Source organism: Pan troglodytes, chromosome 13 (assembly GCF_028858775.2).
Source record: "Pan troglodytes isolate AG18354 chromosome 13, NHGRI_mPanTro3-v2.0_pri, whole genome shotgun sequence".
NCBI classification, from domain to species: domain Eukaryota; kingdom Metazoa; phylum Chordata; class Mammalia; order Primates; family Hominidae; genus Pan; species Pan troglodytes.
This window is the reverse complement of record NC_072411.2, coordinates 103,593,011-103,613,865: the sequence shown is the minus strand read 5'-3', so window position 1 is coordinate 103,613,865 and position 20,855 is coordinate 103,593,011. Positions and strand designations below refer to the sequence as shown.

Below are 20,855 nucleotides of genomic sequence, written 5' to 3'. Positions count from 1 at the left end.
TATACACTACTCTTTTTAAAAATGGCTATCATAGAAATTATGTATGCTTATCAAATCCAATGTTTAACAATACCCTCATCTTTCATCCTTCTCCTGGGAAGGGCAAGGATCTTAGAAACTTTAATTCCATTTATCACCCTCAACTAATATGTTATTATTGTCTCTTTTTTTTGTATTTTTAATTCCCTTGAGTTGTAATTTGTATTTATTTAATATAGTCTATATTTGTTTAGTTTACCTACATATTTGCCCCTTTAACTTTTCTTACAGCTCAGATCATCCTCCTGGGGTCAGTTACCTTCTGTCAGAACTATTTATTTAAAATTATTTTTCCTATGAGAGTTAGTTGGTGACATAACGATTTTGTTTGCCTGGTCTTTTTTTTTTTTTTTTTTTTTCTTGTTCTGTAGGGAATTTTTTTTTTTAATACTTTAAGTTCTGGGATACATGTGCAGAACGTGCAGGTTTGTTACATAGGTATACACGTGCCATGGTGGTTTGCTGCACCCATCATACCGTCATCTACATTAGGTATTTCTCCTAAGGTTATCCCTCCCTTATCCCCCCACCCCTCGACAGGCCCCGGTGTGTGATGTTCCCCTCCCCTGTGTCCATGTGTTCTCATTGTTCAACTACCACTTATGAGTGAGAACATGCGGTGTTTGGTTTTCTGTTCTTTTGTTAGTTTGCAGGTCTTTATGTCATTCTCATTTTTGAATGAAATTTTTTTTGAGTATAGAATTGTAAATTTGCAGTTATTTTCTGAAGTATTTCACTATCTCTTAGCTTCCATATTTGTTGAAGAGAAGTCACTTGTCAGTCTGTCACCTTTGAAAATAATGTATCTTCCTCTTTCTGTGTGTGTTATATATTTTTTTCTTCTAATTTCACTCTGATGTGTTTGTATTTGGGTTTCTGTATATTATGTTGGGATTTATTGGCTGCTTAACCTGGATTGTTGATGTTCATTAGTTATGAAAAATTATTAGCTAATATTTCTTTCTTTCTTTCTTTCTTTTTGAGACAGAGTCTTGCTCTGTCACCCAGGCTGGAGTGCAGTGGCACGATCTTGGCTGACTGCAACCTCTGCCTCCCGGGTTCAAGCGATTCTCCTGCCTCAGCCTCCTGAGTAGCTGGGATTACAGGCGTGCGACACCATGCCCGGCTAAATTTTGTATTTTTAGTAAAGATGGGGTTTCACCATGTTGGTCAGGCTGGTCTCGAACTCCTGACCTTGTGATTCACCCACCTCGGCCTCCCAAAGTGCTGGGATTACAGACATGAGCCACCATGCTTGGCTAGCTATTATTTCTTAAAATAGTGCTTCTCTGCTCCATTTTCTTAATCCTTTATTTCCTTTCCTTGGACTCTGGTTAACTTACGTTAGGTATTCTTACACTATCTTCCATGTCTTTTAACCTATAAAAAATATTTTTCATCACTTTGTCTCTCTGCCCTGCATTCCAAGTAATTCTTCTGATCTTTATTTTATTTTATTATTATTAGTTTTATTGAGACAGGGTCTCCCTCTGTCACCCACACTGGAGTGCAGTGGCGCGATCACGGCTCACTGCAGACTCAACCTTCTGAGCTCAAGTGATCCTCCTATCTCAGCCTCCTGAGTAGCTGGGACTAAAGACGTGCACTACCATGCTTGGCTACTTTTTGTATTTTTTTGTAGAGATGGGATTTTGCCATGTTGCCGAGGCTAGTATCAAACTCCTGGGCTGAAGCAATTCACCCGCCTTGGCCTCCCAAAGTGCTGGGATTCCTTAATTCTAGTTCGTTAATTCTCCAAAGCTGCATCAGATTTGTGGTTGAGTTGATATAGTGTTTTTATTCAATTGTTTTAGTTTTCTTTTCTACGAGTTGTTCCTTGTTTAGGTTTGTTAAATCATTTTTAAAGTTTCCTGTGCCAGGAGTATATTTTCAGTTTGGTTTTTGTTCCTTTAAACATAATAAACATAGCTCTTTAAAATTCCAATATTTAAGGTGTTTTGGGGGTCTATTTTTGCTCTTCTCATTTGTGGCGCTTTGTTTCCATGCCGACTGAGTTATTTTTGACTGTTAACCGCTCATTTTCCTTGGAAAATTATTTGTGGAACTTCTTTGAGGTCTAGGATGAAAGTAGTAGCTCTACGCAAGATTTGTGTTTCTTCTAAGGCAACCGAGCCCACTACCAGTTTGGGACCATTTTCAACTAAATTCCACTTGAGATATTTTTAAAAATATAAGTCGTCCTGTTTATTTGTTTATGTTATGACAAAATATACATAATATAATGTTTACCATGTAAACCATTTTAAGTATCTGGCTCGAAATTTTTTATAAGATTCAGTGACTGTGACTTTAGGCTGCAATTTCACTGAATCGGTTTTTGTTTATAGCTTATTAGGAACCCCACACTCCGTTCTACTCAGCAGTACAACTTTCCTTGCAGCCTTCTGTAGATGTGATGGGAGAAGGGGTTCTCCATTCACTGAAGCCGTAGCCCTTTGGGTTCTCAGCTTTCTGGCAGGATGGTTGGGGAAGGACCCTCTGTTAAATGTATCATGTCTTGTCTTCTCTGTTCTTTGCCTTTCAAGACCATATGAACTGCAGTTTTAGGTCACCTGATTGGGAAGTGCCCTGAGGGCAAATGTAACTTCAGGGTCTAGTTTACTTCTCTGAGTGTCTGTCAATACTTGGAGTTTTATATGATTACTTCTCACCATTTTATTAACCCTGTTTTGCTTTTAAAATGGTATTTTAAATATTTTATTGAGCATTTGTAGTTTTCTACTGTTTCCAATAATCAAGATGCCAAATTGTTGAAAAATGGAGCCTGCCCTCTTAACTAGTCTGCTGGCACACAGGGCTTGCATTCCTTTTTCTCATTTCTTGGGGGAAGACAGTCACTAGCATAACTTTAAGAAGGCTGATATCAGCTCTGATGTCAACCATCAGGAGAAACACTGCAGGAAGGCACCTGGATTCTTAGGAGTGGGGAGGCATGACTTTTTTTCTAATTAGCAATAGTGTACAGATATTAAAGATTACATAATAATGGTACTGTGCTCCAGAGCTCAGGGTTGGGAGAGAGTTTCAAGTTCAGGCAATGGTATATATTTTGTCAAAAAGTTAAAGAACAGAGACTGAAAAGGATATTAGATATTTTTTAGTGTTGGATATTTGGATAACCTGTATTTGGATTATCTGGATTATTTGGATTTCGTATTGGGTAGTTGATTGTCTTTGATAGTGTAGTTTCAATAGAGTATTGAGGGTGAACTTTTGTGTAGTGTTAAAAAGAGAATGTAGGTAATGGGTGTTTCCAAAAGATGATAATTGACGTTAGATATAAGCAAGATCTTCATTTTGTTGATATTAGTATATATGTGACTGTGAGGTTGAAAGTTATAAAGCTAATGACATACAAAAACGTATCACTAGGTATGCAAATAATATTTATTTGCATAATATAGTATGCAATAGTATTTGCATAATAATATTTGCATAATATAGTAATAGTATATTGGATGTATGTGTTCAGAAATATTTAGGCTCAAATTTAATGCTTCTTTTCTTATATATTTTGATATTGAGGTTCCCAGACGTTATGATGATAAGCGGAATAATATTTTATTGGAACTCGTACAATATGACAATAGAGAAAAACGTGCTTTCTTGTTAGGGAGTGTTCAGATACATCTTTATGAGGTAATTCAGGTATGTATAAAATGATTTTTTTCACCTTGGTATCACGTTGCCAGTTGGTTGTCCAGTTTGTTGTGATTTATTATACTTGATGGGCTTTTTTTGTTTATTATCTGCCTTCAAATTCATGTGTTTAAGAAATAAAATCTCCTTTTGGCTATATATTTTTTAAAAGAGTTGGCTTATAATAGCATAATGTTTCTAAAAATTTATTTTCCAGCCTGTAATCCCAGCACTTTGGGAGGCCGAGGTGGGCAGATCAACTGAGATCGGGAGTTCGAGACCAGCCTGACCGACATGGAGAAACCCCATCTCTACTAAAAATACAAAATTAGCTGGACATGGTGGCGCATGCCTGTAATCCCAGCTACTTGGGAGGCTGAGGCAGGAGAATTGCTTGAACCTGGGAGGTGGAGGTTGTGATGAGCCAAGATTGCACCATTGCACTCCAGCCTGGGCAACAAGAGCAATACTCCGTCTGGAAAAAAAATATTTTCCAGAATATGTATATATATATACATTTTTTCCAGAATATTATATATATACACACACACACACACACACACACACACACACACACACACACACACACATATATATATATATATATATATATATATATATATATATTCCGGAATGTATATATATATATATGAAATTAAGTAACCAAAAAACCCACACTTACACTTTTAGGTTGTATCACTAACTAACTTTCTGGAAAATAAATTTTCTTGGCCCACTGCAACATTTGCCTCCCTGGCTCAAGGGATTCTCCTGCCTCAGCCTCCCCACTATCTGGGACTACAGGTACGTGCCACTGCACCAGACTGCTTTTTGTGTTTTTAGTAGAGACAGGGTTTTGCTGTGTTGCCCAGGCTGGTCTCGTACTCCTGAGTTCAAATAATCTGCCCGCCTCAGCCTCCCAAAGTGTTGGGATTACAGGCCTGAGCCACTGTGCCTGGCTATTTAAATTTGCAAATAAAAGTTGCATATATTTATCGTGTACAGAATGATGTTTTGAAATATGTATACATTGTAGAATGGCTAAATAGAGTTAAACATGTTTTATTATGTTTCTGAAATGTCTTAAGACATGACTGAAGCTGCAAACTCTGTCTCTTAGTTGGCAATACAAATTTTGGTTTAGTTCTTTCATCCTTAGCTGGGCTGCTTACAGACTTCCTTGTGCCTGTGTCTTTTAGAGGTTAGCCAAAGATTTTGGCAGAGTTTATATACAGATTTTATGGTTGCTTCCCTCTTGTTTTCTCCTTTCTAGGAGTCCTTTTCACTTTCCAGCAGCTCATTTTGTGGTTGTGTTGAACTCAGAGTCAAGAACTTACTGATTGGTGAATGAGTATAAACAATCTAAAGTATTTTCAGGAATATTTTTTGTTACATACAGCAAGGAAGTCTTCAAAGACTAATGGGGTTATGTCAACAGCCAGATTGCAGGGACTCCTATTGCCCAACTTCAGAATAAGTTGAACATAGATTATTGCAACATTCTGAATAAAGGAAAATTCGTGACTCCTTGGTGATCTTCAAAAAAGAGAAGAAAAGATGTGGCATAGGAAGAAAAAGGAAAATTTTAAAACAAAAGAATACCAGTTTATGAATGTGGAAGTAATGAAAGAATTACAAATTATTGTTTTTGCAACTCTTTGTAATGAATAATGATTAATTCAGTCAATATTTAGCAATGGCACTAAAAACCATTAGGTAAAAGTTTATTGGGAAGCAAGATATTTGCATGGTGCCGTAGTAACAGCGCAGGGGAAATGTTACTCTAGACAGATGTGGTAGTTGCCACTTTAACCAAGAGCTCGAATTTAGCATAATGAATTGTGGATAACTTAACATCATGTACTTCCTGTAATGATACAATGTGAAGTACACAGTATTATCTATGACTTATCGTCATCAAAAATGTTTAACCTGGCTGGGTGCGGTGGCTCAGGCCTGTAATCCTAGCACTTTAGGAGACTAAGGTGGGAGAGTTGTTGAGGCCAGTAGTTGGAGACCAGTCTGGCAACATAGCAAGACCCTGTCTCTACACACATAGAATTAGCCAGGTGTGGTGGCATGTGCCTGTAGTCCAAGTGACTTGGGAGGTTGAGGCAGAAGGATCGATTGAGCCCAGGAGTTCGAGACTGCAGTGAGCTATGATCGTACTACTGCACTCCAGCCTGGGTGACAGAGCAAGACCCTGTCTCAAAAAAAAAAAAAAAAAAAAAAGAAAGAAGTGTAACCCAAATCTAATCAAGCTGAGTGTAGAACTAACTTCAAGTTTACGGGAATTTAGTGAGTGGGGAAAAAGTTAAACAATACCTTCAGATAAGTACAGAAATGGGACATACCAGTGTAGATTCTTTAAATAGCTTTGGTCATTAAAAAAAAAAACCAAAACGCACCAAAGATGGAAGGAACTGTTCTAGATTTAAAGAGATACAACACATTTGACTGAATACAGATTCGAAAAAGTTGTAAAAGACTCTTGGGAGCCAGGCATGGTGGTTCACACCTGTAATTCCAGGACTTTGGGAGGCTGAGGGAGGTGGATTGCTTTAGCCCAGGAGTTTGAGACCAGCCTGGGGAACATGGTGAAACCCTTTCTCTAAAAACAAAACAAAACAGCAAAACAAAAACAAAACCCACAAAAAAACACCCACAAAAAATTAGCCAGGCATGGTGACACCTGCCTGTAGTACCAGCTGCATGGGGGGCTGAGGCAGGAAAATCACCTGAGCCCAGTGAGGTCGAGGCTGCAGTGAGCCATGATTGCACCACTGCACCCCAGCCTGGGCAACAGAGTGAGACCCTGTCTCAAAAAATAAAACATAAACATAAATAAAAGACATTCTTGGGACAATTAGGAAAGGAAAATTTAATAAATATTTACTGAATATTAGAAAAAATTCTAGAATTGTTAATTTTCTTGGGTATAATACTGATATTGTGGATATATATGTATGAATTTTCTTATTTTTACAGTATCCAAGGTAAACATTGGGAGTGAAGAGTAATGATGATTGCAACTTATAAATAGATCAGCAAACATATCTATACACACACAGAGATTTTAAAAAATGGCATACTGTTAAATCAGATAAATTTCTAATACATAGAAAGAGATGAAGAAGGATAAACATATGGAGTAATGAATAAGTGTAAGCAACCAGAGATTCTCAAAAATATTTTGGGAGAAGATCTTTGGAAATGACTAAAGTTCCTTTGACTGTATGGCAATTTAGGCATCAAAAAATGTGACATTACTTATTAGTTAATTTTTGTTGAAGAAAATGTAGAAGCTTAGATACTTAGACTAGAAGCATATATGCAAACTTTTCAATATTTATTTTTATAAGATCATGAATAATATGCTAATATTTTAAAATACAAAGGTAAATTTTTTAAAATTCAGAAATCACCCATCATTCCACAATTCTAATATAACATTTCATTGTTCAGAGTTTCTTTCCAATTCATTCTTATAAACATAAACAGAAAAATAGAAAATATAAAAAGACCCAAATACATATTCTGGAACTGAAAAGTAAAATATCTGAAATTAAAAATTTGCTGAATGGGCTCAACAGCAGAATGGAGGTGCTAGAGGTTTTCTTATTACTTCCGTTAAAATTTGTGTGACTATTTAAAGTAAAAATTATAACATGATCTGTGCGGTTTATAATGTTTGGAGAGGTAATGCATATGACAACCACAGCATATAGCATAGGGAGAAGATGAGGTCTAAAGGACTTTTATAATGCAAGGTTTTTGCATTTTCTCTGTTTTATTATAATAAAAATAGAGTTCAAGTCTTTATGTTGCTGCTTGATGCCATCTTCTGTCTCCTCCCTCTCCCTCAAGAAAAAATGATTATCCAAAACTTTGTATTTATTATTCCCTTATTTTTCATAGCTTTACTACTTATGTATGATTATAGAAATATTATATTTCTAAATGTATGTTTCTAATATTAATACACTTAGCTAGTGTTAATTTTTTGCTGCTGCATACAATTCCATATGGGTGTATTCCTCTGTTTGCCCATAAATTAATTTTTTAGCTGATTATTTATTTTTACTTGATAAATACTTATATATTTATGGGGTACAATGTGATGTTTTGATCTATGTATACACTGAAAAAGATTCAATCAAACCAATTAATATTTCCGTCACCTCACCAGCTTATCTTTTTTTATAATGAGGATGATGAAAATCTATTTTATTCAGCAATTTTGAAATATACAATACGTTACTGTTAACCAGGCAGTGCAGGAGATCACTAGAACCTGCTCCTCCAGTCTAACTTTATACACATCTTCCCTTTCTCCATTCCTACCCCTACTCCCCAGCCTCTGGTAACCACCTTTCTACTGTTTCTATGAGATTGACTTTTTTAGGTTCCACAGATAAGTGAGATCATACAGTGTTTGTCTTTCTGTGCCTGGCTTATTTCACTTAGCATAAAATTCTCCAGTTTCATCCATGTCACAAATGACAGAATTTCCTTTTATTTTAAAGCTGCATAGTATTCCATTGCATGTATGTATATACAGCACATATTCATCTGTTCATTTGGTGATGGACACTAGGTTGCTTCCATATCTTGGCTATCGTGCTGACATGAGTGCAGATATCTCTTTGACATACTGATTTCAATCCCTTTAAATGTATACTCGAAGTGAGATTGCTGGATCATATAGTAATGATATTTTTAATTTTTTGAGGAACACCCATAGTATTTTCCAGAATGTCTGTACGGGTTAAATATCACTTACCTGAAAAAGCCTGGGACCAGAGGCATTTTGGACTTCTAATTTTTTTTTTGATGTTGGAATATTTGCATATACATAATGAGATAGCTTGAGGATGGGACCCAAGTCTAAACATGAAGTTCATTTATGTTTCATATACATCTTATATACATAGCCTGGTGGTAATTTTATACAATATTTTAAATAATTTTGTGCATGAAACAAAGTCTTCATTGTATATTGATTGTGACTTGTCACATAGGCCAAGTATGGAGTTTTTTTACTTCTGTGTCATTTTGGCACTCAAAAAGTTTCTGGAAAATTGTGGACCTACTCATTACAGCAGAGATGACTACAGATATTGAGCAAGGATACCAAAGGTTAACGTGGTTTAAAAGATCCAGCCATCCCTGAGAGATGCGAGAAGTACTCAGTCCTATCGGGACTCAGCTTATCATATAGAATTATGTTTAAGTAACCCCTCTCTTAGGAGGGTGCAAGGTTAGAGGTAACCAGGCCCATGCATGTTTGTGTCTTTCCACAATGTCAGGCTTTTATTAATGCTATTTCAATCACAAAAGCCACAAGCTACATGGAGTTCCCAAGGAGCCAGTTCTCCTTAAGTACCTCTCGTTCACTCCGCGTGCCGTGGGCACACAGGCTCAAGCCACTCCACAAGTCAGTCAATATTGCAAACATACATAATAGTACACTTAGTATGTAAACATTACATTCCACAACAAAGTAACATTTAATATCAAGAGGAAAAAGAAATAGGAGAAAAGGTTAACGAACTGGCCTATGGGGAGCAAAGAAGACAAAAGGAGCCCTGCTCTGGGCTGGGCAATCCATTGGTCTTGCAAGGAAGAGTCTGAGGTTGCAGAACCTTCAGTGGCAGAAGTCAAGTTCTTATCACAAGTGACTGTAAGATGGTGTCAGTTAAGATGGCTGTTTTGAGCTGCTGAAAGCCTAATCTTTTATAGTCACAGAGTCCTCTGCTGAAAACAGTGGAAGAGTATGCTTGTTTCTGCCCTTATCTGGTTGAACATAGTCTTTATTTTTTTATTTATGCCTTAAACAAAACATCTTATCCTTGTTGGCAAAGTGCCCTACGAAATATAAAATGGAGTCTTTTTCTAAGATGGAGTTAGTTATGGCAAGGATGCTGGATACACCCTCAAAAACAATGTGGGCATGGCAGTTCCTTTAAGACTTTCAAAAAGGGGAACTGTAACTTAGCAGGAACATTTTTGTCTACAACATAATAAAAATACATTTATTTCTGTTACTTGAACTTGGAATTTTTATTTTCTTCTTTTGAACATTCCTTATGTTTGTACTTTGGCTATTAGGTTCATATGTGCATTTGAAAAATTATTTCCTGATTTGTGGTTTAGGTCATTGGTCCCCAACCTTTTTGGCACCAGGGACTGGTTTTGTGGAAGCAAATTTTTCCACAGACCAGCATGGGGAGGGTGGGTCGAGATGGTTCAAGTGCATTACATTTATTGTGCACTTTATTTCTATTATTATTACATGGTAATATATAATGAAATAATTATACAACTCACCAGAATGTAGAATCATTGGGAGCCCTGAGCTTGGTTTCCTGCAACTAGACAGTCCCATCTGGGGACAATGGGAGGCAGTGACAGATAATCAGGCATTAGATTCTCATAAGGAGCATGCAACCTAGATCCCTTGCATGCATAGTTCACAATAGGTTTTGTGCTCCTATGAGAATCTAATGCCCCCACTGATCTGGCAGGAGATGAAGCTTAGGCGGTAATGTGAGTGATGGGAAGTGGCTGTAAATACAGATGAAGCTTTGCTCGCTTGCCCACCACTCATTTCCTGCTGTGCAGCCCAGTTCCTAATGGGCCATGGACCAGCACCAGTCCATGGCCTAGGGGTTGGGGACCCTTGGTTTGGATAATATACAGGGAAATACATGGGTAATTCTATATTAAAAAAATTTTTTTTTTTTTCTAGAAAGGGTGCTTCATTGAAGAGGTCCAAGTGTTGCATGGAAACATAGTAAGGACTTTACTGAAACTTCCTAAGTTTTATGTGCATGTAATATATTCTTAACATTTCATGTAACTTTACTCTGATATTATTTATAGCCTACATGTTTTTATTCTTTTAGTTGCCGTACCAGTCACTGTTTGAAATAGCAGAAATGTATGAAATAGAAAGTACAATATTAACTAACAAAAATCTCCTCCTTCTCCTCCTCCTCTTCCTCCTCCTCTTCTTCTTCTTCTTCTTTTTTTTTTTTTTTTTTTTTGCTAAATGGTGATAAAGAAAATTAGAAATCATTGGGTAAGAGAGTAGAATGCCTCTGGCTGCTGCCTTGACATGCATAGCCTCAGGAGCCTCACTTGCTAAATTGAGGAAGTATTATTTTTCTCTCTGGAGAGTTTCTAAAGAGTTGTTTGCAGTTCTTAATTTAATTTATTTTTAAGTGCTTAAAATTAGTAGTTGGATTAATTGATCTTTCTATTCAGAGAGGCTTTTGCTGCCCAAAACAGGGGCCAGGAACATAAAAAACAGGAAGATGGACACTTGACTTTATTACCTCTCATGCCCTCCTTTATCAACCTGGGTTTCAGAGAAATGAAATCACTTGTCTAAATCAAAATTTTATCTGAAACTGGGACTGGAGGTGAGAGGAGTGTGAGTAAATAATTAAAAATATACATACATGAATGTTTATTTGTATATTCATACACATGTATGAATCACATGTATATATGTATGTCAGCATCTCAGTGTAATCCTAGTAACAATTAGAAGTTGATATTTTCCATATTTTAATTGTATAATACTACTTAACTTTAACATAAAGGGTTTTAACATTTCAGGAACTCAATAGATTCTTCTGTAGGAGTTCCTTGTGTAAATGCTTTTTTAAAAGTCAGGAGATTCATACTTTGGCTTTTCTAACTTACAGATTTGTAAGGTAAAAATATCACTTTTTGTCCCTTCTCCATTAAAATATCATCCTGATCAAACAATAAAATTTATCACATGTTTAGTTTGTCTGCAGGCTGGAGGTGGAATTTATGTTCTCCTATGGAAACTTTGGTTATGGATTTTCACATCAGGTTAGTTCCCCTCTTTTAAAAGATTATTCTGTTGTAACTCTTCAGTCAAATCGTCCTCTTCTGAGGCTCTATTTCAGTTTGAACAATTGTTCAAAATAAATATTTTTAAAAGATGCTTCTTTACCTCCCGACTTTGAGGTATGTGGGCTTCTCTTCAGCCTAAAGAAAGATGAGACTTTACTATGATTTGTTTATACATTTTAAAGCAATGATATTTTATTCAAAATGTCTTTATTATAAAACTTGATTTTAGGCTAGGTGTGGTGGCTCACACCCATAATCCCAACACTTTGGGAGGCCAAGGTGGGTGAATCACCTGAGGCTGGGAGTTCGAGACCAGCCTGGCCAACATGGTGAAACCCCATCTCTACTAAAAATACAAAAATTAGCCAGGCATGGTGGCAGGCGCCTGTAATCCCAGCTACTTGGGAGGCTGGGGCAGGAGAATCGCTTGAACCTGGGAGGCGGGAGTTGTAGTGAGCCAAGATCGCACCACTGCACTGCAGCCTGGGCGATAGACTGAGACTCTGTCTCAAAAAAAAATAAAATAAAACTTGCTTTTATTTGTGTGTACACATACATATTGATGTAATTTGAAACACAAGTATTCAAGAAATCAGTGTGGATTTCTGCATCTAAAAATAGTTTTTAAAAATTGAGTAATTGCCTGGCCTGGTGGCTCACACCTATAATCCTAGCTACTCTGGAGGCTGAAGCAGGAGGATCACTTGAGTCAGCCTGGGCAATATAATGAGATCCTGCTCTGAGAAAACAAAATGGAGTAATTGATCTAATTCAGATAATATTTTGTACTCATATGGTCCTTTCCTCCACAGTTATTTCAACATCTGGTGCTATTTGAACTCTCCTTGATTCATCAAGAGACTAATAAACCCAAAGAAGATATCTTCCTAATTTTGACTTCCTCCTTTAAATTCACTACCATAGGTCCACATTGCCACAAATACTTTTATGTACTAACTTATATCCTTTTCTTTCATTATATCCTTAGGCCAGATTCCTAGAAAGGAAATTCTTGTCCAAAACAATGACCTTTTCAAGGAATTATTCTAGAAAAGTTGTACCAATATATACTCTCATCAAATATTGAAAGAACTCTTAATATTCCTGGGTGTCACCAGTTTTGTGGTATTCAAAAATGCAGTCCTCTAATGCTGCTGTTATATAGGGGAAATGACCTTTATTTGCATATCATTTTTCACTTTCAGTTTTTCCTTTCTAAAGTTTTGGGTCTTTTTAAATTAGGAATTGAGAGTGAAGACATCAGCCTTATTAAACAAGTCTACCACCGTGTTAACTGAGAAATCTCTGGAATATGTTTTAAAATTGTGCCTATGTTACGTTATAATGATGTTTAATACATTTTGAATCAGAAGTAATATACAGATGAAAGCTACAAGGAACAAGCTTTTTTTTCCCCTTCTCTGCTTTGATTTTTTACTTTTTCTTCTGTTATTTTTTAAATTTCTTATTGTAATTAGGCCTTATAGGGACCCCTAATTGTTTACTCCTTTTGTGACAGTTATAGCTTGTGAGCACCAACTCCAGAGGTAGGTTTTGTGTCTGAACATAAGTATAATATGTAGTAATAGCCATTTTTAAGGAGAGATATTCTTTTCAGATAAAACTGGGCAAGTATTATTTTATGTAGGTGGAATCTACTAAAAACCAGGAACAAAGGAATTGTATGGAAAAGAATAGGATATATAACAAAAGTTCAAAATAAAAACTTGATTTTATGTCTGTGAACTTTTCAGTGATATTGTCCCCTACTTAACCTATCGTGATACTGTAAACAGGGCACTACATTGGGGGCAGATAAAGCTACATTCAAGTCCTGACTCTTGCCTACTGTGTAGCCTTGAACAAATTACTGATCTTCAGTATCATCTGTAGAATATGCTTAGTTACTTACCGTATAGGTTTATTGAGATGGTTAAATAAGATTAAAAGTATAATAAAATGCTTGGCAAATATTTAGTACCCAATAAATGTTAGTGTCTTCTTTCCTCTCTTAATTCCTTATTTCCTTACATGTCTCATTTAAGGCCTATTTCATAGTCCTGGGGTATTCATAGCATTATGGTATCAATATGGTATGGTATTACAATTAGTGAGTTTTAATTGTAACTAAACAGTGCTAAAATACACTTACATTTTTTTCAGTTAAAACCTCTTCAGAAAATTACTGAGCCATCCATGTTTATGAATCTTGCACCACCTCCAGAAAGAACAGATCCCGTGACGTAAGTGTTTTAAGTCTCATTAATATGGTCAGATCATGTGGCACTTAAAACAATTTTAATCCATTTGGTGGAGCATTTTGGTGGAGTTATTTTAAGAAGTCCCCAGGACATGGCCAGGATGGGGTAGACTCTGAGGTGAAGAGAGTAGTGAATTGTTTTGCTTAATAACAGGGAGAAATTTTGAATTTCTGGATATAGCCCTGGATAGAGGAGTTGAGGATGTATGGAGATAAAAGAAGAGAAGGAGTGCCAAGTTCATGGCTGAAGGAGGGAAGGGAGGAGTAGCTTAATAAGGAAAGCAGGCCAAGGAGATACCCCTTTTGGGAAAAGAGGTGAGAGACTTAACATAAGACTGTCTGATAGTTATCAGTTTTCTGCTCTGCAGTATAGTAATGTTACCCTTACCTCCACACCACTCCAATTGCTACAAAATCATCTGTAAAAAGTCTATGGTAAAACAAATGTCATTAACAAACCAAAAGTAACTTAAAATATAGTATGCTAATCAATCTTGAAATTTCAACAATAAAAATAGATTATAGAAAAATGAGCACCTGAGAAAGAGATTTAATCTATGGTGTTATCCAAGAATAAGAAATGGAAAAAAGCTGAAATGGGATTGAGGGAATTAGGTGTTGAACGGGAAATTGTGCTCTGAAGTGCTTATTTTCCCGTAGTCTCATCAACACTGGATATTATCATTAAAATACTTTATCTATTTGATATTGGTGATTTGTTGAAATAGTAAAGCTGAACTTTTTCTTATGTTTACCTTTCTTCTTCATACATTGATTAAATAAACATTTATTGAATGTCTGCTATATCCCCAAGTCATGGCAAATACAAAGACATCTGAGGCCTTCTCCTTGCCCTTGAGTAGCTCGTGGTTTAATGCAAAGTAACATAAAAAATAATTACTCTGATGATGCAAATGGAATAAAAGCCCTTCAAGAGCCAAACATAAAGAACTGTGGGATGCCAAGGAGCTTCTAATTCTTGTCAGGGAAGTTGGGGAGGAAAGAATGATCAAGTAAGGCTCCACAAAAGAAAGTGCTTGGAGTGAGACTTGTAAAAGTGGTAGTAGTGCATCTGGCTGATTTTGGAGGAGTGAGGGGACACATTCTCTTGATAGAGCACAGAAGTAAAAGCAGGGAGCCATAAGAGGCTCTATTATGTTAGAGAACAGTCTTTAGTTGAGAGTGGCTAAGAGATGGAGCAAGGAGGAGAGCAATGAGGGATGAGCTAGAGGAGTTGGCAGGGGCAAGATACGGTGATTGAGAGTTCAGGCCCTAGAGCCAGACTGCATGGGCTCACATCCTATATGACCTTGGGCAAGTTACTTAGGCTCTTTATGCTTCATTTGTTGAATGGGATAAAAATTAAAACTACCCAATTGAGTTACTATAATGATTAAATAAGTTACATGTAAAGTACTTAGAACATGGGAGCAAATAGCAAAATGCCTAATTAGTTGTTACCTATTTATAAAATTAATAAATATTTTTCATTACCATCATCGTCATTGTAGGTTTATGCTTCTCAAATGTGAGCAAATTTTACTCTTTGGGTTCTCAGGAATGTACTCCATATATACTCCAAAAGAACTATTTGAGTTTTTAAATTTATATAGACAGAAATCTGGAGAACATGTATAGGGATGGATATTAAGGGCAGGGGATGATGGTGGAAGGAACATAAAGTTGGATCAGGCTGAGTTTATTGATATGGACTTACTAAACAGAGATTATTTTTATTTATTTATTTTTTTGGAGACAGGGTCTTGTTCTGTTGCCTAGGCAACAGATCATGGCTCACTGCACCCTTGACCTCTTGAGGCTCAATCAATCCTCCCTCCTCAGCCTCCCAAGTAGCTGGAAATACAGGCATTTGTTACCACGTTTGGCTAATTTTTGTATTTTTTGTAGAGACAGGGTTTTGCCATGTTGCCCAGGCTGGTCTCGAACTCCTGCGCTCAAGTGATCCACCACTTCAGACCCCGAAAGTGCTGGGATTGCAGGTGTGAGCCACTGCAGCTGGCCTAAGCAGACATTTTTGCATTTAATGCTGTAGCTTGGGGAGTTAGAAAGGGCTCTCATAGCTTGTTTACTTGAATGACTGAAAAAGGAACCAAAAGACGGCTCACAGTGAATTAGTTAGAAATGCTCGATTAATGTAGAGGAAGGGTTTTAGAGGCTCAGAGAAATTATGTTAGAGTGGACTTGCCATTTAAGATTGACTCACCCATCCTGGGAGGGTCCAGAAGACACACGTTTTACCATGACTATGAGAAATGAGTTTGTGAAGGGTACCCTGGCATCCTTGGAGAGCTCTGTGATTGCTCTTCCCTGTGGGCCAGACTTTACAGTGGCACCTGCAGTCACTGAATTGGGAAACTTAAATGCAATGGGAGTAATTGAGTCCCAGGGTGGCAGGAACCAAGTGAAGATACTCAACTACCAAAGGCAAGGTGGGCATGGTTACCATAATGGACAGTAGAATCAAAGAAGCAATCAGAATAGTTTTGCTAGTACAAACCTATGGTGTTGGCTGTCTGATCATGTGTTCCTAGACATGAGTAGATAGGAAGCCTACTAAATTCTAACCTCATCTGTATAAGCAGAAAAGTTCTGGGTCGAGGGAACAAAAGTCTAACCTGCATCATAAAAACAGAGTCATGGCCTCTCAATCAATTCCCAGACTTGAGCTACTTTACAGACTCAGAACTCCTTTAATGAAAGGGAGGTCCTTCAAGGAAGGACCCTAGTATACTTCCAAAAATTTATGCTGTTAGTATTTCTCCCAGCCTTCCCCAAAGGGACCTATGGCCTTTTACCATGGTATTTGTGCACTGGGGAGAAGGGAACAATCAGAGCTTTTGGGGACTACTAGACACTGTCTCTGAACTAACACTAATTCCAGAGGACTCTGAATGTCACTGTGATCCATCAATGAGTAAGGACTTATGGAGCTCAACTGATCAGTAGAGTTTTGGCTAAGGTCCATCTCACAGTTGGCTCTGTGGGTCCCTGAACATATCCAGTGGTTATTTCCCTGGTTCTAGGATGCATAATTGGAATAGATATTCTCAGTAGCTGGCAGAATCATTGCTTTCCTGATCTGTGGAATGAAGGCTTTTATTTTGGGAAAGGCCAAGAAGACACCATAGAACTCCCTCCATCTATGAAAGTAGTAAACCGAAAGCAATACTGCATGGAGGAATTGCAGAGATTAGTGCCACCATCAGGGACCTGAAAAACACAGGAATGGCGATTCCTACCACATCTCCATTTAACTCCCATATTTGGCCTGTGAAGAAGACAGATGGATATAAGAGAATCACAGTGGATTCTTGTGAGCTTAGCCAAGTGACAACTTCAATTGCAGCTGCTATACTAGATGTGGTTTCATTGTTTGAGCAAATTAACATATCCCCTGGTGTCTGATGTGCAGCTACAGATCAGGCAAATGCTTATTTCTCCATACCTGTTAATAAAGACCATCAGGAGCAGTTTGCTTTTGGCTGACAAGGTGAGCAATACACCTTCACTGTCCTAACTTAGGGGTATATCAGCTTTCTAGCCCTACATTACAATTTAGTTCCCAGGGATCTTGATTGCCTTTTTCTTCCACAAAATAGCAGACTGGTCCGTTTTATTGATGACGTGCTGATTGGACTTGGTGAGCAAGAAGTAGCAACTACTCTAGACTTACTGATAAGACATTTTTGTGTCAGAGAGTGGGAAATAAATATGACAAAAATTCAAGGGCCTTCTACCTCAGTGAAATTTCTAGGGGTCCATGGTATGGGTGGTGATATCCTGTATACAGTGAAGGATGGGTTGTTGCATCTGGCTTCTCCTACAACAAAAAACAGATACAACACCTGGAGAAATAACCACAGGTGGGCCTCTTTGGATTTTGGAGGTAATCTGTTCCCCCTTTGGGTGTGTTATTCTGGCCCATTTACTGGATGACTCAAAAAGCTGCCAGTTTTGAGTGGGGCCCAGAACAAGAGAAGGCTCTGCAACAGGTCCAGGCTGCCATGCAAGCTGCTCTGCCATTTGGATCATATCATGCAACAGATCTAATGACGTGTTAGCGGCAGCCATAAGGTACCTAGCTATTGGTCAAAAATTGTTCTGAGAGGAGGGTGTTTATGATGAGATTCACTTTTAAACTGGCACACTGAGTAAAGCAGGTTGCTCTCCCTAGTGTGGGTGGGCCTCATCCAACAAGTTGAATGAAACAAAAAGATTGACTCACCCTGGGGTAAGAGAGAATTCCTCCCGCCTATCTTTGAACTGGGACATTAACTTTTCCCTGCCTTTGGACTCAAACTGAAACATCAGCTCTTCTGGATCTCCAGCCTACCAGCCTTTGGACTGGAACTACACTATTGGCTCTCCTGATTCTCAGGCCTTTGAACTCAGTCTAAAATTATACCTTTGGTTCTCCTGGGTCTCCAGCTTGCTGATTAACTTTGCAGACCTTGGGACTTCTCAGCCTCCATAATCACATGAGCCAATTGCTTATCATAAATATATTTATGTATATATACATCGTATTGGTTCTCTTTTTATGGACAACCATGACTAATATAATGGAACAGAGGAACAAACTAATTTGTAAAATATTTAGAATGTTTAGCTATATCTCCTGTAATTAGGAAGTGACTGGAGATGGAAGATGACAGAAGGGGAAAGGAGGAAAAAAGATGTTCACATTTAGGGACCACTGGGTATACATTTGTTGCTGTTATTTCCTGAACCAGGGAACACTTAGGAAAGAGCATATCTGGAGAAGGGGAAAATCGTGAGTTCTATTTTGGACATGTTGAGTTTAAGGTGCTTACCACTATGCATAGTATAGAATAGAGTTTAAGAATCTAAACTTTATTGTCAAAGAGACTGTGTTCAAATGTTAGCTTTGCCACTTACCAGCTGTAAGACCTTGGGAGGAGTTGTTTAATCTTTCTAACACTAGCTTTCTTATATATAAAATAGGATCTAATAATTCTCATCCGATGGGCTTGCTGTGAAAAGTGAATGAGGTAATATACATAGCCATATGAACATTGCACCTAGCACAAAATACATTCCAAAAAATTAATAGGTTTTAAAAATAAAATATTAAACTAGTTCAACCATTGTGGAAGACAGTGTGGCGATTCCTCAGGGATCTAGAACTAGAAATACCATTTGACCCAGCCATCCCATTACTGGGTATATACCCAAAGGATTATAAATCATGCTGCTGTAAAGACACATGCACACATATGTTTATTGTGGCACTATTCACAATAGCAAAGACTTGGAACCAACCCAAATGTCCATCAATGATAGACTGGATTAAGAAAATGTGGCACATATACACCATGGAATACTATGCAGCCATAAAAAAAGGATGAGTTCATGTCCTTTGCAGGGACATGGATGAAGCTGGAAACCTTCATTCTGAGCAAACTATCGCAAGGACAAAAAACCAAACACCGCATGTTCTCACTCATAGGTGGGAATTGAACAATGAGAACACTTGGACACAGAATGGGGAACATCACACACTGGGGCCTGTGAGGGGTGGGGGGAGGGGGGAGGGAGAGCATTAGGAGATATACCTAATGTAAATGACGAGTTAATGGGTGCAGCACACCAACATGGCACATGTATACATATGTAACAAACCTGAACATTGTGCACATATACCCTAGAACTTAAAGTATAATAATAAAAAAAAAGAAATTAAAAAAAGAGTTAGAGATTTGGGTCTAAAGATTTGGAGAGAGGTCTGGGCTCAAATACTTTGTACTTCTCATTAGAACTTCAGGCCCTTCTGTCCTTTTCCATCCCTGCTGCCTATGATCTAAATTTAGTAGTAAGGATAATCAAGAGAGCACTTATCTCTGGATTTGTGGCTCTTGGCTTTTTTCCTAGCTCTAGCCTTCGATGGCCCAAGGTGGCTAGGTGAGCTAAAAGTGTAAAAGAGAGAAGCGTTCAAAAGTGATAGCTGCCACTGATTTTGGACGTGGACTTTTGTATAATTTCAATATTTCACTTTATCATTATTTTGCAGAAAAGTTATTACACCACAGACAGTAGAATATCCAGCATTCTTATCCCCAGACCTGAATGTTACTGTTGGGACTCCAGCTGTGCAATCCTCCAACCAGCCATCTGCAGTGCGACTTGAAAAACTTCAGCAACAACCCCGGGAAAGGTAAAAAAAAAAAAAAAAAAAAAAGTTCAAAAGAGCTCAAAATTTTCATCTTAGGTGTTATTTGTATAATATATTAATTTCTCCCTTTGAGACATAGGCTTGCTATAGGCTCAGAAACTTTCATTATGGTGCCGTTGTTTCATGGGTTCAGAGATTATTTCTGATTTTTACTTGTCAATTTAGGTATCTTGTTTGAAAAAGTGTTATGCCAAAGAAAGAGGTGAAAACTCCCTTTATTTTTATTTTTTGAAACAGTGTCTCACTCTGTCACCCAACTTGGCCCAGATTGGAGTGTAGTGGCATGATTATGCTCACTGCAGCCCCAAACTCTTGGGCTCAAGCAATCTTCCAGCCTCAGCCTCCCAAGAAGCAGGGACTACAGACACATCACACATCACCACACCTGGCTAATTTTTTTTTTTTTTGAGACGAGGTCTTGCTATGTTGACCAGTCTGGTCTTGAACTCCTGGCCTCAAGTGATCCTCCAGTCTCAGCCTCCGAAAGTGCTGGGATTTCACTGTGCCTAGCTGAGGTGAAAACTCATTTATGAGGGATAAAGCATAATTCTTGCTATCTCCTCATTCACCAATGTATTTTGTAGGTCTCGTGCTTTTTTTTTTCTTTCTGTATTTCTTGTCCTTTTTTTTGCTATGCTTCAGTCTGGGTATTTTCTTCTGACTTATATTCTAGTTCACAGGCTCTTTCTTGTTTCTATTCTGCCATTAAATCAATTGAATTCTTAATTTCAGTTATTTTATTTCTCGACTATGGAATTTCTGTTCATTTTTATAGTTTCTATTTATCTG

The 20,855-nt window shown here is 37.6% G+C and overlaps 1 protein-coding gene across 17 annotated transcripts in view; it reads left to right on the top strand.

The window, feature by feature from the left end:
• The window catches only part of C2CD6 (C2 calcium dependent domain containing 6), a 133,064-nt gene that overhangs the window by 35,789 nt on the left and 76,420 nt on the right, over positions 1 to 20,855 (top strand). For 15 of the 17 annotated variants that reach the window (XR_010150194.1, XR_010150193.1, XR_010150195.1 and 12 more), the window contains 5 exons: positions 3,586 to 3,708; positions 10,451 to 10,495; positions 11,500 to 11,568; positions 13,756 to 13,835; positions 19,905 to 20,048. Coding sequence is in view for 14 of the 17 variants with exons in the window: in XM_016950298.4 (XP_016805787.3) it covers positions 3,586 to 3,708; positions 10,451 to 10,495; positions 11,500 to 11,568; positions 13,756 to 13,835; positions 19,905 to 20,048 (461 nt within the window). In the remaining 3 variants the exon portion in view is untranslated. The remainder of the gene's footprint in view (positions 1 to 3,585; positions 3,709 to 10,450; positions 10,496 to 11,499; positions 11,569 to 13,755; positions 13,836 to 19,904; positions 20,049 to 20,855) is intronic. The other 2 variants (XM_063791530.1, XM_063791529.1) reach the window with 1 other exon arrangement.